The sequence below is a fragment of the Aotus nancymaae genome, unplaced genomic scaffold, assembly GCF_030222135.1.
Source record: "Aotus nancymaae isolate 86718 unplaced genomic scaffold, 86718_ANA_hifiasm-v0.15.2.pri h1tg000008l, whole genome shotgun sequence".
Classification (NCBI taxonomy): Eukaryota; Metazoa; Chordata; class Mammalia; order Primates; family Aotidae; genus Aotus; species Aotus nancymaae.
This window is the reverse complement of record NW_026988419.1, coordinates 48,168,921-48,195,014: the sequence shown is the minus strand read 5'-3', so window position 1 is coordinate 48,195,014 and position 26,094 is coordinate 48,168,921. Positions and strand designations below refer to the sequence as shown.

The 26,094-nt window shown below is 33.6% G+C and overlaps 1 protein-coding gene across 1 annotated transcript in view; it reads right to left on the bottom strand.

Annotated features, from left to right (window-relative positions):
* The window catches only part of LOC105705173 (fibrous sheath-interacting protein 2-like), a 57,624-nt gene extending 31,834 nt beyond the window's left edge, over positions 1–25,790 (bottom strand). Inside the window, 10 exon segments of the mRNA XM_064372766.1 lie at positions 802–914; positions 5,124–5,210; positions 7,552–7,672; positions 14,318–14,428; positions 14,931–15,045; positions 19,264–19,403; positions 20,387–20,476; positions 21,554–21,715; positions 25,352–25,477; positions 25,581–25,790. Coding sequence (XP_064228836.1) covers positions 802–914; positions 5,124–5,210; positions 7,552–7,672; positions 14,318–14,428; positions 14,931–15,045; positions 19,264–19,403; positions 20,387–20,476; positions 21,554–21,715; positions 25,352–25,477; positions 25,581–25,790 — 1,275 coding nt within the window.
* Positions 25,791–26,094: the final 304 nt, after the last annotated feature.

Genomic DNA, 26,094 nt, shown 5'->3' with positions numbered 1-26,094 from the left:
ATACATTAGTAACTGTGCTTCTAAAAGAGGTTCTGCTTTCTATCAATTAGCCAATGAATACAGATGTTTTTCTTCTTTTATCCTGTAACTCATAAAAACTGTTTAGGTACAATACATATTATTAACCTCCTTTCCATATAATCTCAAATTCAACTAGTTAAAAACTGAGTTCAATATGTAGCAATGTATAAACTTACTTCTCCAGTCTTCCCTATTTTGCCTAAAGGCATGGTGATACATACATGCTATGGTTAGTTCTAAAAAGTTCAGACTCATTCAGTTTGTCTCAGAGAAATCCAATCTAATCCATTCATATCCAGTCCAAACCAGTGTAATCCTTATTGAAAACACTGTCCAGAACCAAAGTAAAATTCATCATTCCAGGATCATTTTATTGGAATAATATTTTTCCATGTCTGTCACCTCACTAGACAATGAGTTTTTTAGAGGAGCAATTATGTATTATTCTTCTCTTTATCTTATATTATCCAATTCCCTTGTTTTCCATTATTCTAGCTTAGTACAACACCTGGTCAATAGTATATGCTCAATAAACACAAGCTATCATTATTATTATTACTGCCAAATGTTTGTTTGGATTATTTTCTGCTAAAATTCATCATGCACTTGGCACAAAGCTAACTCAATACTTTCTCTGCCAGGAAAATGGATCAGATTTCATGAATAAAAATTTCCCTAACCAATCAGTACTATGCTGCTGAAGGAGACAACTCATGGAAATAAAAGTTAAGTAGATAAATTAATAAACACAACACCAAACTTTAAAGCATAATTTTGTACCTTTTGATTTATACCATTATCCTGCACATTTGCCTGAACAACAGAAGTTGAGGATTTTTTCATAAAATTCTCTGGACGATTTTGATTCTGATGAGCAGCAGCTGATGTATTTCCTAAAGGTAAATAAAATAGAGAGAAACTCTAGTATTTTTTTTCAACAGCTTTAGGAATTTACAATAAAAGTACAGTAAATAATACCTATTTAATTATTTAGTTGATTTTGAAATATGAATCAAACTGTGAAACCATCACTGTATACAAGATAACATTTCTATTAATCCTTGAAGTTTTCTCATGCAATTTTGTAATCTATCTATCTATCTATCTGTTCTCGTAGTCCAACAACACTGATCGGTATCTTTAACTCACGATTAGTTTGTGCTTTCCAGAATTTCATATTTCCCTGGCTTCTTTCACTCATCACAATGTTGTCACATATATCAATGGTATATTTTTTATTTTTTATTTCTGAGAAGAATTCTATTGTATGGCTATTCATAATTTTGTATATACTCATCTATTTATGGACATTTCGATTGTTTCCAGTTTTTATAAATAAATAAAATATTTATCTATTTTGTTTATATTATTTTATTAATTTTATTATAAATAAATATGATTTTTATTTTACTCTAAATAAAATTTATAAATAAAAATTTCTATAAACTTTCATGTACAGATCCTGTGTGGACACATTTTTTTTTTTCATTTTTATTGGATAAATACCTAGTAGCTGAATGAATGGGTCACATGGTAGGTTTAACTTAAAAATTAAAATGCCAAACCAGTTTTTCAATGTGGTTGTACCATTTTACATAACAATCAGCAGTGCATCAGGGTTGCAGTTCTTCCACATCCTTGCCAACACTTAGTAAGCAGAAGAAAAATAAAGATCAAAGTAAAAATTTTAAAAAAGCAAAAAGAGAAAGAATGAAATAAAAAACTGGCTCTTTAAGATGTTCAGTAAGTAATAAGCCAAAAAAAAAATAAGGTCACAAATCAGTAAAATAGAATCTACAGATAATTACTAAATGAAATAATAAATGTTTGCCAATAAATTTAAAAATATATATAAGAAACAAATTCCCTGAAAAATCCAAATGACCACATTTCATCACAAATAAAAAGATAATACGAAGAGCCCTGTAGCAAAGAAATTAAGCAGGAAGTTTAAACTTTTCCACAAAAAAGCTCCAGACTCAAGAGACTTCTCCTCTGAATTGTGCTAAATATTTAAGCAAGAAATTACGCTAATTCTACACAACTCTTCCAAAAAATTAAAGAAGAGTGAACATTTTCTATCTCATACATTTACATCAGAATCACTTTGATACAAAATATCATTACAGATATTATAATAAATTACAAATTTTTTCAATTCCCCCATGAACAAATATGCAAGAATAATAAAACAAATTATAAATATCATGTATAATATGTAATATAATATTATACTGACCATTACATTAATAATATAGTAATCATAATATAATTAAAAATAATATAATAAATACAATATTGTATTCTAATGAATATGTATCACATTTCCTTATGTTTTGGAACAATATTCAGAGGTACACAATCACCAATGCTGTTGAACATTGTACTGAAGGTCCTAGACAGAGAGAAATAAATGAAAAGTGAATCCCAACTAAATAGCAGCAAGCTATTTTGTAGAAATTGACAAGTTTTTAAAATTTGTATAGAAAGCAAAGGCTCTAGAATAATGAAGTCAACCTGGCATAACAACAAACATTGGATAACTCAAACCACTGAATTTTAAAACTTATTTTAAAGCCACAATAATAAATAAAATGAAGTATTTGCATAAATACAGATAAATGCATCAATCTGTGATCACTTTATATTTTCAAAGTTGTCAAAGCAACTAGATTCGTACAAGATAAGTTAGAATCCTCTTGTTTTCCCAGGTAGCAAGAAGAGCTATCAAACACCACTAGAATCATGCCAGAAATACCACTAGAGCTATAATTAAGGAGCTTCTATTGGCCAGAGGTGTTACAACATGAAAACAATGAGAAGACCTTAATGATGATCCACTTTTACTTAACAAATAGTAAACACATTTTCTCTTCCTTATGACTTTCTCAATTTAATAACATTTTTTCTCTAGTTTACTTTATTGTAAGATTATAGTATATAATATACGTAACATACATAACATGTGTTACTCCACAGTTTATCTTATCAGTAAGGTCAAAGATGAGCTGTTACTAAGTTTCTGGGCAGCCAAAAATTAAATGTAAGTTTTTTACTGTGCAGGAGGTCAGTGCTCCAACTCTCAACCCTTAATGTTCAAATGACAACTGTACTTCTGGTTGTTCTATACATAATCACCAAAACATGGAAACAACACCAAATTTCAAATTTCTTTTAGTTCAAGGATGAACAAACAAACTCTGATGGATCCATGCAATGGAAAGGAACAAACTATTGACACATGCAATAACTTGGATGAATTTCAGGGGTATTATGCTGAGTAAAAGAAGCCGTTTTCATGAAGTCAAATAATGTATAATTCTATTTACATAACATTCTCCAACAGAAAAATATATCCATGAGAACATACCACTATTTGATAATAATCCCAGAGATGACATAACTAATAATCCCAGAGGTAATTTGGGATTATTAGTTGGGAGAAGGAGGCTGTGACTGCAAATAAACAGGATGAGGGAGATTTTTGGAATATTGGACTGTTCTATATGTGATTGTGATCGAGGTTACACAAATCTATACATGTGATTGTACATGTAATTGTACAAAATATTCCATTTTGCTTTAGGATGATTTAAAAAACAAAATAAATGCCTTGAGATATTTTCTGAGAATGAAAACATACAGAGACAAGATAAGGAGCTGCAGCAGGAAATTGACTTTGAACTCTGCCTGGAGAATCACCAGCTGCAAAACTGTGTGGGGCAAATTTCTCATAAGAGTATAGAGGATATGACACTGTTCTGAGTTCACACTCATGACGCTATGATGAAATGGAAACCAGAAAGACCTGATTATGGTACATGGGAAACAGGGGCACCTCTAAAAATGTATGACATGTGATGTCACTATTCTGTATTTCTGAAATTCACAAGAAGACCACAATGACACATATACTCTTCACTGAGACTGGAGAGTAGCTATACATAACCGCTCACACCCAAGGCTGATATGAATCACATTACTTTACATTTCATCTTTCAATAGGATATTTCTCCCAACCATGCTTAATTAAATTTATGAGTCTGTTCTCCAGACAATTGTGACAATAAACTGGTATCTCAGTGGAGCTAAAAACAATATTTTCCATTGACCATCCTTTCCTGAAATGTCACTGAGATTCTCTGACAACAGGAAGATCAGACTGGGATGAATTAAACATCAGATTTTTACAGGATCAGTTTGCTTGAGATAACTGCTTTAGAAATTGATGATTTAGTTTCATTGTCTACATTTAGTGTAAGATGTAGAGCTGGTATTGCCATAAATGTGCCAGTTATAAATAACCTTTTGGTATGTTGTAAAAACTGAATTTTAAAAATGGGACCTATGAATTTTGGAGTTAAATTAACTGGACCTCAGTGATTCTGAGGCAGGAAGACATCCATGGCTAAGGCAACCCTATCTCTCCCAACATTTCTGATTCTTGATGAGACTAAGCAAATTGCATACTTGGGAAGAAAAGATTTTAAACAGTATTTCCTTTATTTTTTGACCAATAAGGCCAAGAAATTTAACTTTAATTTTTTCTTTGAAATTTAACAATGGGAGATAAGTTATACTGTTCAACTTTTGATCAGTCATACTTTGACAATTTTTTTTGAGGATTTTTATATTGTAATTTGGGCTGATGGTGTTTTAGTGAGTTCTAATGAACAACATGAAGAGACACAGTATAAGTTAAAATAATAAAATGATGTTTCAGTAAGGGCCACAGTGAATCTGGAGTTAATGTACTTAATTTCTAACACATTTCAGAGTTTTCTGAAATTATTTTAAGCATAAATTTTTTTACAAGTTGTTGAACATTCTATATTATATATTTAATTATAATAGAACCTTCATTTAATTTTCTAAAATAATAATATAATGTCAGGTTCAAAACAATAAATCAATTATCTATTTATCAAATTCTAAAAGCAATGAAGGCCACATAGCTGTTGATAAGCATCACTCAAAATCAGTCATTCGACAAAAGAAAACAGAGGATTTATCTATATTTAAGTGAAAGAAGCTGTTGCAAAACTATCTTTCCCCAAATTATTGTTTAGTATCTCATGTTTCTTGTCACAATATTCAATTACCAGATATTTCTTCATATGTATTCTGGTCTCCAGCAGGATAAATTAATATGATATCTTCAGAAGTCTTCCTTTTATTCTTTGGAGAAGCTTAAAGAAACATAATGAAACATTTATTTTTAATAATTATGACAGAATTACTCAAGATAGACTACTTATCCATTTATGCCTAAGAAGAGCTGAACTATATGCTAATCTGTATGTGGGATTGTGAGAGAAACTGGAGAAGATAGAGAGATGTGAAATGGGAGGAAAGACAATTCTTGAAATATTATCCCTTCATATTAAAAGATACCCTTGGAGGGATATAATTTTTTTTTTTTTGGAAGAAAGGAAAATCTGCACCTGGGCTCAATTGAAATGTGTCATTTTCCATCTGGGTGCATACCAACATGTGACTGGGCTGAAGACTCAGCAGTCCACACTGACTAATGTAATTCTTGGATATGCCTTGATGCCTGACAGAGCAAATACACATGTATATTCCCTTCTTTGTGATGACAATTACAATTTTGCTTTTCTAACTATTAAAGTGGCAGAAGGTCCTTACTGCATGTATGTTCAGGGGGCTGTTATGAGAAATGTTAAATGTAAGAGTGATCCGTTTCCACATTCACTGATCACTGAGCAGATTCTTCTGATAGTTTCTTTCTTTTACTTTCTCAGTCCCACTAAAAGTTGTCTATTTGTTGGAAGGTAACAACATTACTCTAGTAGTATAATTTAATTTAATTTATGCCATGGATATTCTTTCTATTCTGTCACTTTGATAATATAAACTCATTTATATACTATTTCTTCATCAACAACAGTGCATTTAAATAACAAATGTTTAAGCTATTTTAAATTCTTCCTACTATGTGAGAAAGTTAATGAAGATGTAGTAAATTGTGTAGTTACTAAAGTGGTTTCATACCTGAGGCATGATATTGCTGTCATTGCCTAAATGAAGTAAATAGATTTAGTTAATACATTTAGCAAACATGTACTTAGTGTATATGCCTTTCATGGTGTTCTGTTAAACACAAAGGTGGGAGTTCACTATTATAAATGATTAAGACAGTGGGAAGTATGTAATATGTGAATTAAAAGTGGCAAATACTACTTTAGAGATTCATAGAAGAGGGGCCTTCCAGTTAGGCTTATCAAAAATGACTTCTTGGTGTGTAATTTACAGTAGGGCTTAAAGAACTGTAGGATTCTGATAAGTGGATACAGTAATCAGGTCATTCTAAATTGAGAAAATTGGATACAGAGATGCAGAGAAGCAGGAAAGATAACATGTGTTTTAGGAATGACCAGTAGTCTAATTTGACTAAACAACAAAATAAATTAAGTTCTTACTATATGTTAGAATTTTTACACTCTTTATAGGAATTATTTAGGAGTATTATCTTTGTTTTCAGATAATGAAACTGGCTTAGGGAGTTTAAGTAACTTGCCCAAGCCATTACATCGATTGAAAATGATAAAACAGGATTGGACTTCCACAGTCAAGCACCAGAGCCTTTTCATATCACTACTAGATTATAGCTGCCATCTTCAAGGATGTAGTGTAAAATAAAGTTAAAAGTTAGGTAAGTACTGAATTTTAGATGCTGATAAATGATTGCTGAAACAGTCAGAGCTTCATTTAATAGGTAATAGTTTTAACGGTGGAGGAAGAAACCATCAGAACAGACTTTTAAGCATAACAAGCAACAGTACAAAATGGATCTGAGGCAGGTAAAAGAAAGTCAACAAAGACTAGTTGGTAATCTACTGCAGTGACACAGGAAAGCTCTGACCTCGAAATGGGATTCATGGGATACTATGATGAAGCTGCATGGAAAATAATCAGCTTCTTTCCCGATAATACACAATCAAAGATAGTTAAATCAAGTCTACAGTTCTTCATTCTGGCCGTGAAATTGTAGCTAATATCAGAAGAGAAAAACCCATTGTAATTTCATAATGTTATAAACAAAGGAAACTGGTAGAGACTGGGCATAGCAAAGCCATTTCTCCTTGTAAACTTACTTCATTTTTTCTTTCTTAATTTATTTGTTCCTTCTTTTTCTCCCTAATTCTCTACCTTCACCCTTTCTTACTGGTTGGCAGTATAATAGAACACAATGTTGCTATATAAGAGCTGTTATCTTAGATACAAGTTTGTATCATTTCAGTAGTTATTTTAAATATAGGGAGGTTGGTTGGAACTACAGTACAGGCAAGCCTGTCTCCTGAGCCAATTGATGAGATTGTTATAATTTGTTATAATTGTTACATATATGCCTACTTTTCAACTTGAACTGTTATATAGAACTGCCTAGAACAGTGTCTGGCACAAAAGGAGTAACAAGTGTAAATACACAGAGGATTACAAAAGGATATTTAGGTAGATAAGCATTTCCTACTTAGCTACATCATCTTTCAATATTCTCACATTCACCATGTGTTCCATCTTGACCTTTGTACTTCAATGTATTTTTCCCCATATCTTTTCCTTTAAAGCCAGTATCTTGCATTTTTTATAAATGATAAGCCATTTTTTTCTTTAGAAGGTGTTGTTTCTACAATATTAAAGAAAATGTATTGGTTAATATTAACTTGTCATTAGAAATGTAAAACAATTTATTTAAAATGTGACAATATATTAAAAATGGATTATCAGTCCTGTCTTGACTTGTAATGTTACAAAAATAAGAGAATAACAAAGGGTAAATTTCCATTGTGATCAAACACAAAGAATACATTTAATACAAGCAATTTGCCTTTCTACACATCATCAGAGGACTAATCCAGTTTCTGATCAGACAGAGTATCGTATCCATGGCTGCCCTGGTGTGCTAAAGTAATTTCTCAATCATCTTCAATTGGAAGATTCCTGAGGGCTTACCCAAATATCACTCAGGTCTACCAGACATAAACATAATATAGTACATAAAATGTAATTACCCTTTGTGAATATCTGCGCTACTGTTGAATGTACTAGAAAGAAGATAAATGCATACAGAAAAAAAAAAAAAAAACTCAGAGCCAGGCACGGTAGCTCACGCCTGTAATCCCAGCACTTTGGGAGGCCGAGGTGGGTGGATCACGAGGTCAAGAGATCGAGACCATCCTGGTCAACATGGTGAAACCCCGTCTCTACTAAAAATACAAAAAATTAACTGGGCATGGTGGTGCGTGCCTGTAATCCCAGCTACTCAGGAGGCTGAGGCAGGAGAATTGCCTGAACCCAGGAGGCAGAGGTTGCAATGAGCCGTCATTGCGCCATTGCACTCCAGCCTGGGTAACAAGAGCGAAACTCCATCTCAAAAAAAAAAAAAAAAAAAATTCTCAGAAGGTTCTTGCAATATTTAGCAAGAAATAGATTAGCACATGTAAAACAACTACCCAAGACTACAGTAAAGACCTTCCTAAAGGACTGGGGAAAACAGTCACTGGAACCTACCTAGATGTAGAAAATATGCCTATTCCCATTATAAATATTTCACTGTAAAGCTACACTGGAAAAACTTCATAAGTCATAAGGCTTTGAGTAGAGAACTAAGATGGGTTTTAACTCAGTAGCAGAGAACAACTAGCCCCAGATTAAACATGGCTCTGGCCGCCCCAGCAAATCATAAAAGGCAAGACCTGTACAATCAAATTGTTTCCAAATAAATTATCTACATCCAAAAATTCTAAATAATATTTATAAGAACATAAAGATATTCAGTATACAAAGTAAAATTTATGTCTGGCATCCAATAAAAGAACACTAAGTATAAAGAAACAGGGGAATATGACTTATAAAATAAGTAGATCAATCAACTGAATTGACTAAAAAATGTCACAAATGAAACAATACATTCAATATAATTGCAATTTGTATGTAAACAAAGTGAAGAAGAGATATGGAAGACATAAAAATGTCCAAAAGCAGTTTTCTAATATGTGAGATGAGCAATACAATGGATGTATTAATGGTGGAGTAGACATTCCAAAAGATTAGATAATGTGAATTCAGCAACAGAAACCATCCAAAAGGAAACACAGAGGGATGAATAAATGAAAAAATTTCAGTGAGATATGGGACAACTTCAAGCAGCCTAATATACCAGAAGAGAGGAGAGAGATGATAAAATTAATATTTGATAATAATGACTTAAAATGTTTCAAATTTGATGAAAATCATAAACCCACAGGTCGAACAAGCCCAAAATACCAACACAAAGGAAACAAGAAAAATTTCACCAAGGCATAACAATCAAATTTCTCAAAATTACTGATAAAAAGAAAATTTTTAAATTTACTAGAAAAGAAAATTATGTTATTTAGAGAAAAATAAAGTTTAAGGACAGTAGATTTTCCTTGGAACCAATGTAGAGAAGAAAGTGAAACATCATCTTTAAAGTACTAAAATAAAAATATAGTGAATGGTGAATTCTATACCTAGTTGATTTAACCAATATATACTCAAAGAAAAGTTTTCAAAAATAAGGGTAAAGTCTTTTGCAGACATAAAAAAGTAAGTTGCAGCAGGAGCAATGTTAAAGAAAGCCCTTCAGATAGAAGAAAAAAAAATGATAGCAGATGTAAATATGGGTATACAACAAAAAGAATAAAGAGCATAAAAAATTTAAGTATATGGCCAAATATATAATATGTAACTTAATTACATCATGATAAAAGATAAATAATTATTTAGACAAACTTGACAATGTAGTGTGGGATTTATTACATATATGATTATAAATAAAATAAATGACCAAAATAGCATAAAGGCCACATGGAAAAAAATTAAGCATAATATTGCAATGTTCTTATATGTGAAATAGTATAATATAGTATAATCACCCTTTACAATCTATCCTGATAAGTTAAAGATATATACTATAATCCTTAAGCCAACTGGTAAATTTTAAACAAAGAAACAATATATAAAATACATACAAAGGGCTCATTAAAAATCCAAAGAAAAAGGCTGAAAATGCAGAAAAGAACACAGATGAGACAAATGGAAAACAAAGAATGATATGGCAGTTGGTAAACTATCATGTTAATACTCATACTAAGTGTAAATGCTACAAGCGCCTAGATTACATGCAGTTTTCAGATTTCATATGAAAGCAAAGCCCATCTTTATGAGTAGTAACACCACACACACACACACACACACACACACAGAGAGAGAGAGAGAGAGAGAGAGAGAGAGAGAGAAATAAAGACCTATATTTGGTCTTAAAAGTAAAATACAAGAAAATGATATGCTTCACTAACAGTAATCAAAATAAAACTGAAGTGGCAATATTAATATTACATGCAATATTAGAGCAAAAAATGATACCAGAAGAAAATATTTTCATAATAATAAAAACAATCAAATAACCAACAGACATAACAATTCTAACCATTTTCACCCGATACTGAGCTTCAAATAAATAAAACAAAAACAAATACTAGCCAAATCCAAAAATATAGTCAGAGATTTCAATAACTCTTTATCGCAATAATAGAGAGAACAAGTAGACAGAAATTGAGCTAGGATTTAGATTTGAACAACTCTGTCAATGAACTTGATATCTAGAGAACAGTTATAAAATACTTCACCCAACTACAGTAGAAATAAAATATTTTTCAAATATATATTTGCGATTTGCCAAAAAATGCAATTTGTGATGATAAAATAAGTCTAAATATATTTAAAAAGATTTGGGAACTAAAACCGTGTTATTTGACCAAAATAAAAGTAAATTTGAAATCAATAGCAGAAAAATCTTGGATACATTCCAAATATTTACCAAATCAGTAAGGTGAGCAGGTGACATCACCAGGGTCTAGAGATACTCAAAGGATAAAAAAGGAATGTTATAAACAACTTTGTCAATAAATCCCACAATTCAGATGATATGAAAAAATTCCTAAAATACACTATCAAAACTCTTTTAAAAATAATGTTTTGAATTGATATGTCTGTTAAGGAAATTGATATGTCTATTAAGGAAATTGAATATGTAGTTAAGTATCTTTGCACAAAGAAAATTCATACCCAAATGTCTTCACTGGTAAATTTCATAAAATATATAAAAAATAAACAATATCAATTCTAAAATATTTTTTCCAAAAATCTGAAGAGGGAATACATACTGATTTATGATATGAGTCCAGCATTGCCCTGATACCAAAATCAGGAAAGGGTAATGTAAGAAAACTACATTTTGCACTAACATCTCTAGTACAAGTCTAAACAAAATTTTGGCAAATATAGTAAAACAATATATAAAAATGATAAAACAATCATACCAAGTGTATTGGTTTAATGACCATTTGTTCAGGATTCATTTAACATTTCAAAATCAATTTATATTATCTACTATGCAATGAACCACAAAAGAAAACTTACATGTGAATTTAATAAAACCACAGAAGAAAATGTTTGACAAAATCTTACATTCATTTCTGATAGAAATGTTCAGCAAACTAGAAATATAAGAAAATTTCCTCAATCTGATGAATGACATCTGTAGAAAACCCACAGCTAACCCTATAATTAATGGTGATGGAGTTAATACTTTCCCCTTGAGATCAAAAACAAAGAGAGCACTATCAAACAAATCACCAATCAAAAATAGCTAGTATGTCTGCTTCTATACTGAAGGTTGTAGGCAGTGAGACCAAGCAAAAAAAAAAAAAAAAAAATTAAAGATACTCACATCAGAAGAAATAAAACTCCTTTATTCACAGAAATGATCATCTATATAGACTATTAATTGGCATGTAGAAAAAGGTACTACTAGAACTGGCTATGATTTTAACAATGCAGGATACAAGACGAATACACATAAATCAGATGTTTTTCTATATATCAGCATTAAGTATTCAAAATTTGAAATTTAAATAATATATGTTATAATAGCATAAACTGTATGAAATACCTAGGGATGAATCTATGAAAAGATCTATAAGAACAGTACAGTGAAAACTGCATAGCACTGTTAAGAGAAATTAAGTAGACCTAAATAAATGAAGAGACATGTGGTTTTTGAGTTGAAAGACTCAATATTATTAAGAGGTAAATTGCGCCCAAACTGACCTATAGAGTTAATGCAAATCCGATAAAAATAAATCTCAGCAAGACGTTTTGGTAGAAATTAATAAGCTGATGCTAAAATTAGTATGGAAATATAAAGGACTTGAGATTAACTAAAACAACTGAAATAGAAAATCAAATGTGTAACGATAGCACTACACATTGAAAGAATTATTAAAGGTACAATAATCAAACAAATAGGTCAAAGAATAGAAGAGAGTCCAAAAATAGAGCCATACAAATAACTTTTGATGAAGATATTAAGAGCAAAATCTGAACTATAAGACATAATTTGCAGTGAAAACGTAACATCAAATCTGAAAATCATAAAACATAAAAATATTAATAAACACAAAGGAATTCAAAATCTCATAATAAAATAAGATTCAAAAAAGGCAATTATAAAAATAACTTCATTGGAAATACCAGTGTTCAAATGGCTCTGCCATTAGCATAGCTTAGGCAGCCTGTGGTGTTATCAGGCTTAAAGTCAGTGACCACCTCTAATGGGCACTCCTCTGATTTTGTTTGGTTGTATTATTAGTCTCCACTAAAACTGACCAAAACTTCTTGAGTAGTAATTGACATTAGGCAAAAGGAGAAAAATCTAGTGCATTCAATTGCTTCTGGAAAACAAAGATACTTTCAGAGATGTGCAGTTTCAGAGCAAACAGAAGAGAACAACTTGGTAAGACCTCTCATTGAAAAATAGTGAAAAATTGGGCTGGGCGCAGTGGCTCACGTCTATAATTCCAGAACTCTGGGAGGCCGAGATGCGTGGATCACGAGGTCAAGAGATGGAGACAATCCTGGTCAACAAGGTGAAACCCTGTCTCTACTAAAAATACAAAAATTAGCTGGGCATGGTGGTGCACGCCTGTAGTCCCAGCTACTCGGGAGGCTGAGGCAGGAGAATTGCTTGAACCCAGGAGACGGAGATTGCGGTGAACCAAGATCGCGCCATTGCACTCCAGCCTGGGTAACAAGAGCAAAACTCCGTCTCAAAAAAAAAAAATAAAGAAAAATTGAATATTAAAAATATTAATAATAATTATGGCTGGGCGTGGAAGCTGACACCTGTAATCCCAGCCCCTTCAGGAGACCAAGGTGGGACAATCATTTTTGCTCAGGAGTTCAAGACCAGTATGGGCAATGTTGTGAAAACTCATCTCTACAAAAAAGAAAAAGAAGAGAAGAAGAGGAAGAGGAAGGAGAAGGAAAAGCAGAAGGAAAAGGAGGAGGAGGAAGAAGAGGAAGAAGGAGGAGGAGGAAAAACAAAAAAGAAAAAAGAAAAATAATAATCAAGATAAATTGGAATAAGCTGAGCCTGCAATATGAACAGTGAGTGTCTGCTGGTACTGAAAGACACAGGTGAGAAAGAGAACGAAAGATAAGAATACATATTTAAACTTCAATATTTTTACAAAATTGCCATATAACAGTATATGTCAATACAAATCAAATTGTTTAAATCTTACACTCACATCTAGGTTTCTTAACAATAACCTATTTAAAATTGCTATTTAGAGATTTAGATCAATATTTATCAACATGCTAAGTTGATAATGATATTTTACTGAGTGAAAAAACAGTCTACCCACAGCTTATGAGGTATAATATCATGTATTTAATTATTAATTGGGATAAACAAATATTTTTGGAAACATTCTGGTGGGGTGTATGTGTATATGTGTGAACTAAAAAGTTGATAGGGTGGGGGTGGTAGGATTTTTCTCTTTCTGTATATTAATTTACACTCTAAATCACAAAATCTTATATATTATTAGAGATAAAAACAGGTAAGCTAAGTAAAATTAACTGGTAAAAGAAAAGAATGAGAAATCCCGCCAAGAATTGCTGGTTCTAAAAAAACTAATTCAGTCATTTAATTTTTTTCATAGTAATTACAAGTTCAGTTTGTGGTGTAAAAATAAAGCACAAAATAGTTATATCACATAATAGTACTTTTTATATTATAGTCAAAATATACTAAAATCATCCATAACTTTCAGTTTTATATCATGCATATTATTTGGAGTAACTGATCATCAGTCATCTCACAAAGTGATTTGTACTTCAAAAAACCAAAACAAAATCTTCTCTTCAAACAGATCAAGTTAGAGGTTAAAGCTCACCCTACCTTCCTGTCACTCTTTTCTCTGTTTCTATGCCATTGTTCTTCTATCCTCTCTTCTCTTTTAACATCTTCTGCCATCTTTGTCAGACGTAACATATCTTTTGTCTTCTATCCCTAGAAATCACAACATTACTGCACTTGGCGTGTGTTCCCTTCACAACAATATCTTTGTATTTTGTCCCACCAAAAAGTATATTGAACAAGTCAGAGCCTAATAGAAATCAGGTTAAGCAAAATAAAAGTCATACATTGGATTTAGAATAGACTTTTCTTCCTTCATTCTTATTAGGAATGCAGATATGATTATTTTTTACTAAAGCTAAATTAAAAAAAAAATTCCTCTCCACAATAAAGGCTTTTAGAGAGTTCAATAGTGTCTAGTAACTTTTTAACTGTTGTTTTAGAGTAGAAACTGGCTCATATACATACTTCCTGGTATCTACCTCACAATTTTATGTAACAACTTGTGTTTTATAGCTATGAAGAATATTTAATGGGAACAAATTATTTTGAACTGAAATGACTTCAGGCAGTACAATGTACAGTTAAAATTATTTACAAGTGAAACAACTGTACACAATTTATCTCTTAATATTTTAAAGTTGTTATCTCTCACCTCTTCAATTTTTCTATGAAGAGCAAGTTTTCTTCTTGTGTGTTCCCATTGTCTTTCTTCTCTATTCATCAGGTATAGGTGTTGTTCTGCTGTGCGTTCAAGTTGTTCTAGTTTTCTACTTATCATACCCAAATAATTGAATAAGAGTGCAAATATTACTGAAGATGAATTAGCTGTCTCTTTTATGATAGCATCATCTGTTATGCCATTTCCAAACCACTTCCTTGCTTACCTTTTGTTTCTTGAGCTACAGGAATTTTACTGTTTTTCTAACAGTCCTGTTTATAAACCTTTAAAACAGCCTTGAAATGTCCACTGGATAAACAATGAAATGAAGGCAGAAATAAAGCTATTCTTTGAAACCAAGGAGAACAAAGACACAATGTACCAGAATCTCTGGGACATAATTAAAGCAATGTCTAGAGGGAAATTTATAGCAATAAATTCCCACATGAGAAGCAAGAAAATATCTAAAATTGGCACCCTATCATCAAAATCGAAAGAGCTAGAGGAGCAAGACCAAAAAAAACTCAAAAGCTAGCAGAAGACAAGAAATAATTAGGATCAGAGCAGAACTGAAGGAGATAGAGACACAAAACCCCTTCAAAAAATCAATATTTCTAGGAGCTGGTTTTTGAAAAGATCAACAAAATACAAGACCATTAGTCAAATTAATAAAAAAGAAAAGAGAGATGAATCAAATAGATGCAATAAAAAATGATAAAGGGGATATAACCACCAATTCCACAGAAATACAAACTACCATCAGAAATTACTACAAATAACTCTATGCATATAAACCAGTAAACCTGAAAGAAGTGGATAAACTCCTGGACACTTGCACACTCCCAAGCTTAACCAGGAAGAAGTTGAAACCCTGAATAGACCAATAACAAGGGCTGAAGTTGAGGCAGCAATTAATAACCTACCAACTAAAAAGAGTCTAGGTCTAGATAGATTCACAACCAAATTCCACCAGTAATACAAAGAGGAGCTGGTACCACTGGTTCTGAAACTATTCCAAACAATCCAAAAAGAGGGAATCCTTCCCAAATTGTTTTATGAGACCAACATCATCCTGATACCAAAACCGAGCAGTGACTCAACAAAAAAAGAAACTTCAGCCAATATCCATGAGGAATGTCAATGCAAAAATCTTCAATAAAATACTAGCAAACCGATTGCAACAGCACATCAAAAAGCTTATCCATCACGATCAAGTAGGCTTCATCCTGGGGATGCAGGCTGGTTCAATATATGCAGTCTATAAAGGTAATCCACCACATAGACAGAACCAAAGACAAAAACCACATGATTATCTCAATAGATCCAGAGAAGGCCTTCAACAAAATTCAACAGCACTTTATGCTAAAAACTCTCAAGAAACTAAGTATTGATGGAATGTACCTCAAAGTAATAAAAGCTATATATGACAAACCCACAGCCAATAACATACTGAATGGGCAAAAACTGGAAGCATTCCCTTTGAAATCTGGCACTAGACAAGGCTGCCCTCCCTCAACACCACTCCTATTCAATATAGTATTGGAAATTCCAGCCAGAGCAATCAGGCAAGAAAAATAAATAAAGTGTATTCAATTAGGAATGGAGGAAATCAAATTGTCTCTATTTGCAGACAACATGATTGTATATTTAGAAGACCCCATCCTCTCAGCCCAAAATCTCCTGAAACTGATAAGCAACTTGAGCAAAGTCTCTGGATACAAAAATCAGTGTGCAGAAATCACCAGCAATCCTGTACACCAATAACAGACTTAAAGAGAGCCAAATCAAGAGTGAACTGCCATTCACAATTGCTACAAAGAGAATGAAATACCTAGGAATACAACTAACAAAGGATATAAAGACCCCTTCAAGGAGAACTACAAACCACTGCTCAATGAAATAAGAGAGGACACAAACAGATGGAAAAACATTCCATGCTCATGGTTAGGAAGAATCAATATTGTGAAAATGGCCATACTTCCTAAAGTAATTTATAGATTCAACACTATCCCCATCAAGCTACCTATGACCCTCTTCACAGAACTAGAAAGAAACCACCTCAAACTTCATATTGAACCAAACGACAGCCCACATAGCCAAGTCAATTCAAAGTGAAAAGAACGAAGATGGAGGCATCACGCTACCTGACTTCAAACTATACTACAAAGGCTATATTAATCAAAACAGCATAGTACTGGTACCAAAACAGAGATATAGACCAATGGAACAGAACAGAGGCCTCAGAGGCAATGCCACACATTGACAACCATCTGATTTTTGACAAATTTGACAAAAAGAAACAACGGGAAAAAGATTCCCTGTTTAAAAAATGGTGTTGGGAAAACTGTCTAGCTATGTGCAGAAAGCAGAAACTGGACCCCTTCCTGACACCTTACACTAAAATTAACTCCAGATAGATTAAAGACTTAAACATAAGGCCTAATACCATAAAAACCCTAGAAGAAAACCAACGCAAAACCATTCAGGATATAGGGAAAAGCAAGGACTTCATGACTAAAACACCAAAAGCATTGGGAACAAAAGCCAAAATAGACAAATGTATCTAATTAAACTCCAGAGCATCTGTGCAGCAAAAGAAACAATCATTAGAGTGAACTGGCAACCAACAGAATGGGAAAAAACTTTTGCAATCATTAAAAATCTGGAGACAACAGATGCTGGAGAGGATGTGGAGAAATAGGAACGTTTTTACACTGTTTGTGGGAGTGTAAATTAGTTCAACCATTGTGGAAGACAGTGTGGCAGTTCCTCAAGGACCTAGAAATAGAAATTCCATTTGACCCAGCAATCCCATTACTGGGTATATATCCAAAGGATTATAAATCATCTATTGTAAAGACACATGCACACATATGTTCGTTGCTGTACTGTTTACAATAGCAAAGACCTGGAACCAACCCAAATGCCCATTGATGATAGACTGGACAAAGAAAATGTGGCACATATACACCATGGAATACTATGCAGCCATAAAAAACAATGAGTTCGTGTCCTTTGTAGGGACATGGATGAATCTGGAAACCATCATTCTCAGCAAACTGACACAAGAACAGAAAATCAAATATCGCATGTTCTCACTCATACGTGGGTGTTGAACAATGAGAAGACATGGACACAGAGAAGGGAGCATCACAAACTGGGGTGTGTTGAGGGGGACTAGGGGAGGGACAGCAGGGTGTAGGGAGGTTAGGGAGGGATAACATGTGGAGAAATGCCAGATATAGGTGACAGGGGGATGGAAGCAGCAAACCACATTGCTATGTAGGTACCTATGCAACAATCCTGCATGTTTTGCACATGTACCCCAGAACTTAAAGTGCAACAAAAAAAATACAGATATATATGAAAGATTTATTGATTTCAAAAAAAAAAAAAAAAAAAAAACAGCCTAACCCACCAACTCAGCATGTTTTACTCGTTATAAGGTCTTCCCAAAACCCAATTATCTGATATGATGGCAATGATAATGGTAAAAAGTGGACCAAAGTTATTCAAAACATATTTCACAGTAAGCATTCATAAATCAGTAGGTTTAAGAAGATGTGTTTGCAAATATGGCTGAAATAGCTGAAACAGTAACTTCAAAAGTGGAAAAAGAAAATGAATTCTTTAAGAAGAAGTGGGCATTGGGTTCCTTATAATTTATAAGTCCTTGAACAAACCTCTCATCTGTAGTCTGCATCTCTGGTACATCAATATGTATTACAGCAACAATACCACGTAATGAAACCGTGGAATGAATATAGAAGTCAGGTAATGTAGCCAAATTCCTTACTCCATCCCTAGGGCAGGAAAAAGAACTATAACATCCTTTACTTCCTAGGAAATGGACTTGTTCATGGAATGGCCATGATTGACTATGACTGAGTCATATCTAAATGAGCTTATGCTCTATTTTTATAGACAACACATATTTATATATTGGCATCAGTTATACCAACTCTTTTTTTGACTTTGTACTAACTTCCTCAAACAATGCTGTCAATCCTTAAAGATGAATCATAAAAAGCTGTTATTGTTTGAGGCATGTGCTAAAGATCCTTTCTCTCCCTATTCTACTATAGAAAAATTTTGGATCTAATTTTTCCTTCAGTGATCAGTTTGCCTTATCCCTGGGGCTTTCAGCAACCCTAACTCCTCTGGTAGTAAATTCTTCCACCTCTTGATTTTGCTTCCTTCTCCACTCTGAAAAATCCAGGCGAATGGTGTCTAGGTCATACAAAAAATTGTTCAATTCTTTCTAGTATTTTCCAACTTATTTGGGTCCACAACATACACATAAAATATGCATCAACTTTTATCTTACCTATGCCTCATCAACTGCTCCTGGTCCTTGATAGATTCAGTGCCCTCCTTTAACAACCAGTTCTGGGCTTGGGCAACATCAGAATATTGAGGGATTTGATTGTTTTCTGGTATGTTATATAGTTGTTTTGCAAGTATTTTCTATTTAAGAAATGTGTATATTACATATATATAATGTTTTTTACATTTCCCAGAAATAAAATCATATAAATTTCTATATTTTATAAATGCTTAATTCTGTTTAATTGCATTTACATCTATTTTGAATCCATTAAAGACACAGACAAGTAAGACAAAATTAACATTCATCTCTCTAAAAATAAAAGGTAAAATTTCTGTTTATTTGTCAACGTATTCTAAGTAAGTTAAATAAAAATGTGGAGGAAGTAGAGAAGAAACACTGGGCACAGAAAGAAGTGGGGAAAATGTAGAATACTTAGAAGTATACAGAAGTCCTTCTCATTTTTATTCAGCCCTCTTATTTTTAGAACATACCTTTGCAAACACACATATACACATCTTTCTCATTTTGATCCAAAGCTCTTGACCCTAAAATCTGAATACACACACACACACACACACACACACATCTTTGAGTCAAAAATCAAAAGGAAGTCACTCTCCATAACAGCTCACTACACCCAACTATTCCACTTCACATTTAAGAACAACATTTTTACTGGATGAATACAGGTGCACCTGTATGAGTACAAACACAGAATGTACATGTTCTTGAATCACTGTAGAACATTACAGGTATTTGCTGTTCTTTTCCTATGGATCAAACTGTTTTAGGTTTCACTTCAGAGTCTTTCTGCCACAAGAGATGTTTCTTATTGGCCTTAACTCAGGGGGAAACAACACATCTGATTATCAATTTAATTACTAAATTATGCCACCTACTACTAGTGTGTTGATAGATGGCCCAGTCCCTTTTCCATTCTTGGCCAAACATAGCAGCATCCAAATAATGTTTATTCCTACTCTAAATTTTCAGATGAAAAAATATGCAATTACTTTGTCAATAATTAAGGGTCAGATATGATTAAAAAAACACTCTACATATAAATAAGGATTTCTTCCAAACTCTATGTAAACAAACCAAATTTAAGTGTTTAACTTACTTGTTCTCTTATATAGTTTCTTTCAAAGTCTAATTTTAAACTGGTAAGATATTGCCTGTACTTATTGAATTTTCTCAAAGTACAGACAACCTGCAAACAAAAAGGAAAACACATCAATATTTAACAAATATTAAATATGTTAACATTATATAAATATTTTAAATATATATTTTTTAATTATTTTAATGATTTAAAGATCACTTTCCAAAAAGAAATAGCAGTGACCTACAATTTAATGACATTTTGGCATAAAGAGCAATAAACTTCTAACAATGTTGTAGAGTATTATCTCTCACATTTGTTAATCAGCAACAAATTTCTATCCAAAAATATAACTTAGTCTGAGGCAAGAGGATCTCTTGAGGCCAGGAGTTTGAGATAAGCCTGGACAACATAGCAAGACCCCATCTCTAAAAAAAAAAAAAAAAACCAGCTGGGGGGGCCTGTGCCTGTGGTCTCAGCTACTTAGGAGGCTGAGGCAGGAACACAGCTTGGGCCCAGGAGGTCAAAGCTGCTGTGAGCCATGATTATGCCATTGCACTCCTGTGTAGGTAACAAAGTGAGAACCTGTCTCTAAAAAATGTATACCTATCACTTTATTAATATGACTAATATCATAAAAGAAGTTTAGTCAACACATTTAGAGTTATCACAGTAATAATTTAAATTAGCTATAATTGGGTTATAATTTTACCTGTAATAACATTGTTCAACTCCAATTAGAAAGTACTCTATCAAGGTTCTAACAGACTGAAATTTATAGGTTTCTATTTCATCTCAAGTTTTTAAAAGTATGTGGCACAGAATCCTTGACAATTATACATTGTATAATTATATAATTATATACACTACATAATGCCATTAAAGAAAAAGAAGCCTATAATACACATGGGAAAACTAATATATCTTTATATTCTCAAATTATTTGTCAATAATTTTTTATATTACAAAGAAAAAAGGTGAAGGAAGAGTAGTTTTATTTAGCAACAACTGTTGTCTGATTTCTCTTGATCCAAATACTGAGAAATTTATAGAACTGCCTATTAAGTATTGTCTCACGACCAGGTTCAAAGTGACACAGGTCCCCCTGAGTGAGGTATAGGAACAAGTTTATATCAAGTTTTAAAGGGTTTCATTGATTAAAAAAAGAAGTAATCTTCAACCCACTTTATTATCGCTGGTGATGTAGCCATCTTCCTTTAGTCTCTTCAGAATATCTTTGTGCTTATAGTATGCTTTTAAATGTGGATCATGGAGGTTTTTATACTCGTTATCCAAAAGTCGACAATAAGGACCAGTCAGGTTAAAACCATAAGAAGGTGGAAAAAGCTGCAAACACATTTTACAAAATTAATTTTACAAAATATGTAAAATTAATGCATTTTTACTTTAAATAATTTATCACAATGATTAGAATGTTCATTGAAAATAATGTGGAAGAAGAATCTGAAGTGGAGAAAAACAGCTACAGAAAAATTGGGGTTGGGCATGCTTTCCTGCCTTTCCCTTCCTCTTTCCTCACCTACATAAGTTATCCCAAAGACTCACCTTCCCTCAGTTTCTCCTCTAATCCTCTTCAGATCCTGGCTCTCAGTCAAATAAGGAAAAAGAAGAGGAAAAGAAAGGGAATAGGATATAAGGTAGAAAGCCAATGCTCTCTTTTCCTCCTCCCTCTCTCAAATCAGAACATTCTATTCAAAAGATAAAGGGATAATAGTAATTAGAATTTTATTTCAATCATCTGAAAATGAACAAAAATAACAAAATGTTTCATCAAAATTTACAAAAATAACTTTAACAAATAGTAAAAGTAAAACTTGGATGTTAAAGATTTTGAGTTAAAGGGTCATTGCATCTTGGGGTTTTTAATGCATGAAATGAACAGTCTCTGAGTGCTAGAGTAAGACGAATACCTGAGGTCTATATTATGCAGTTCAACATACTGAGGAACTAATTTTAAAACTGAAGGTTATTCATTTGTGTGAAGACCAAATACACCTTTAGGCCATAGCCATTAACATATAAGAGGAGGAAAAGATAATCAGTTATTAGCAATGTTTCTATATCTGCTGCATTAGAGAAAACAGCTGAGTTATTCAATCTCACCACAAATTAAAACATTAGCAAAGTGAGTTTTTTTGGTGTGAGCTCTCAGTTTTTCAATAACAGGATGCTGATAATGGCTTATTGAGGGACTTCTGAAATGGAAAAAATAGAGAATGAGAGTAGGAAGTTGTGTTAATGTTGTTTTTACATCCTTTCTGCTTTAAGTTTGCTGGGCCAGAACAACATATATTTTACAATAGTTCAAAATAATATCATATCAGGAAAGGACTCAAGGGACAGATAATTGGAGTATGTGGGTAATATGGCAAACCAGAGAGCATATGCCCTGTGTGCAGGTATGAAGTTCAATTTAACTACCACAACACTAAGCACCAATCCAGACATGTCTAGAAGCACCAATTTGTGACCTCTGTTTTCAGTTTGACTGTAGCCACAGTTGCAGTCCAGATCCAAAACACTACAGAGACTGGCTAGGTTGGACCATTAAAAGAACTCCAGAAAGATAGGTAGGAGGATGCTTTGTATATGGGTAAAAGGTAGATGAGAGGAACGTAATAGGATACTAGCTCTTCCTTTGCATTTAAAAGCTTCTTTAAGTTTCTGTCCTCTTGTGTAACATTAAACTTTAATCCCTTCCAAGGAGCCTAACCAGAAAGCTAGATTCCCTGATTACCAATGCTTTCCTGAGAAGGCAAAGAAAGGACTCCTATAGGAGAAAGCCTTGAATTCAGTGAGTTCACAAATGAAGCCCAGATCTTTTCTGGAAGGGAAATAATCAATAACAGTAAGTCAAGGAGTATACTGAATATTTATTTCAGATATTGACATTTAGCTGTAAACTTTTTGAAAATGTTAACTTTTAGCCATGACAGGTATATGTTTCTCAATACCAAACCTGAGTGCTATTGACCTGTAAACTAAGAACACCTTTAAACAAATCCACCCATTTGAGCCAGAGTATCCTTTCTGTTGCCAATTAATATATCTAGTTTACCTTAAAATGTAAATATAAAGCATGACTTCATGAAGAAGAGTACTCTGAAAGAGAAAATTCTTCAGAAATACTAGTATGGTGTACAATTATCATTAAACGAATTTGGGGATAAATAATGTAATAAAAATAGAACATCTTTTTTGAAAAGTAGTAGACAAGTGACTTAATGGTAGACAGAGAAGATGGCAATAGAGTAAAAAGAATATATTTGAGGGAGGAGACCAAAGACGGAGTTCCAAGTTTGTACACTAAAGAGGAATTATATCTCCTGTAATAGAATAAGTTTCAAGCACGTTTTTGCAAAGTTTGTGTGGATGTGACTCAAATTGTTTGAAGATGGTATATTTGTAGTTCACTTGCTCTAATGTAATAGAACAGATCAGTTTTAAAAAGGGCAATTATACTTTTTCCAGAAACAAAACTTGCTTTAAGAAATCATGTTTATTTAGTATGTTAGATTGACTGTATGCCCCTAAAATTCATATGCAATCCAAACCTTCAATGTGATGGCATTAGGAGCTGGGACCTTGAGGGATAATTAAGTCATGATGGTGGAGTTATCATCAAGAGGGATAACATTCCTATAAAGACCACAAGGAATGCTCTAGCCTTCTTTCTACCATGTTGGGAGGTAATGAAAAGACTGCAAAGGGCCCTCACCAGAATCTGACCATGCTGGTGTCCTGGTCTTGGACTTCCAGCTCCAGAACAATGATAAATATGTTTATGTTATTTCTAAGCCACCAATCTATGGTACATTGTTATAACAGCCTGAGCTGTATAAGGCATTAGGCAAGTATCAAATACCAAAGGGTTCTACTCATTTCTGATGATATCATAGACATTAGAAGGGTAAGTGGGTCACTTAGAATTCTTTCTTGTATAACTTTAAGCAAAATTGATAAAAGCAACCAGTCAACAAGAATGTACTAAACCTCCTTCAGCATTGACTACTTAGTCAAAGCCTGAGGAGGTATGGGGGTAGGTTTGGTGTTGAGGACTAAAACATGAAAAGGCTTAAGGGAAGTACACACTATAATACAGTAGGATTAAGCATGGTTTGTATAAGAGAGCATACAAATCCAGGTCAACGTGAATCCTAAGCAAAGATCAATTAATTGGAGGTAGGGGAGCGGCTATAACAGTTCAGGGTTTCTTAAAAGATAGCTAAGATTCATAGACTGGGGAGAAGAAGACAGAGTATGCCAGGTTCAGGGACAAAGTTGACAAAATACAGAAGTATTTGCCTGGTATTCATGGGTAGGTGTGAAAGACATCAACTTGAAGAAACTGAGCCTCTGGTTGGAGACAATACTGGATGAAAAGATTGGGGTACATTATGGAGTCTCTTTCTCATTGAGGCAGGTCTTTCTTTCATTGAAATGAGGTTAAAGTACTAACATACTAACTCATTTTAACTCCCACTGATTTATTTATTATTATTATTTTTTTAATTTATGTGTGTAAAACAGCATTCAACTCAAAACAAAATAATGTGTCCTGTGAAGAGAGTTTGGTCCAAGATAGTCAGTTAAAATCATAACACATAATTAAAGGGCAGCTAGCACTAATAGCCTTTCACCTCCCAAACATGTTTCTAAGTATGTCGAAACTTACTATGTAAGTATATATGAAGTTTTATTATAAGGAATATTAATATGGTACCATGAATTGTAAATTAAGGACTAAGAATTTAAACTTTCTGGCCTATGATTATGTCCAAACCATATTAGATGAAAATGCTTCATATGCATTTTAAACAATACCTTCGGTCAGATTTTTTTTTTTTTTTTTCCTGTGAATGTTGATGCAAATTCCTTGAATGGATGCTCTATGATGCAGCCTCTGAATTGAACAGAAAGTAGTAAAGGGTAAAGGAAAGAAAACGATAAAACCTCATTCACCTTTTCACCGAGATTCGTAGTATAGAATATAGGATTGCTTCCTGGGATCACAGGCAGCTTGATCCTGAGAGGTAGGTCCAGTAGCTGAGCCGGTCCAATCTCTACAAAGTGGGTTTTGTGCACGCCCTGTCAGACACAATTGGAGAGTTTTGTCTTTCCTCTTAGGCAGTATTCGTTTCGTTTAGACCAATCTACTTCCACTCCAACCAAAGACACAGAAGAATCACACAGTCAGGCAGGGTTCAGGGCCTCCTGAAGTCCTCCCGCTTCCCGGGTCACCATTTCCCCTGGCATCCCGCGCCTGCCAGTTGCGGCCGGTACAGTCCGAGTCACTGCCACCACCCCCGGGTGCCACAAGAGGGCGGCCTCCTGAAGTGGGACAGTTGGGAGCCTCGTGACCCTTGTTTGAGTGACGATCCCTGCCCCCACTCTCCACCATGCCTGCGGCCACCAGAGGAAAACACCACCTGGCTTGCGGCCACTCATGTCTTCACACTGCTGTGTGTGCTCCATGGTTGGCACGGGCCCCTCCACTCTCCTTCTCTCACAGGCGGTTGCCCCTCTGTCTGGACCCAACCAGGAACAGCCTGGGCCTCATGACCGACTGCAGCCTCTACCCCCAGCATTCCAGATTCTGAATGGAAGCGGCCTCAGAAAGGCAGTGGCCTCCTGAGGGGGAGGGGCATGGCTCACGCTGGGCTGTGTCTAGACTCCTAAGATGCAAAAACTGTGAGATACTAAAT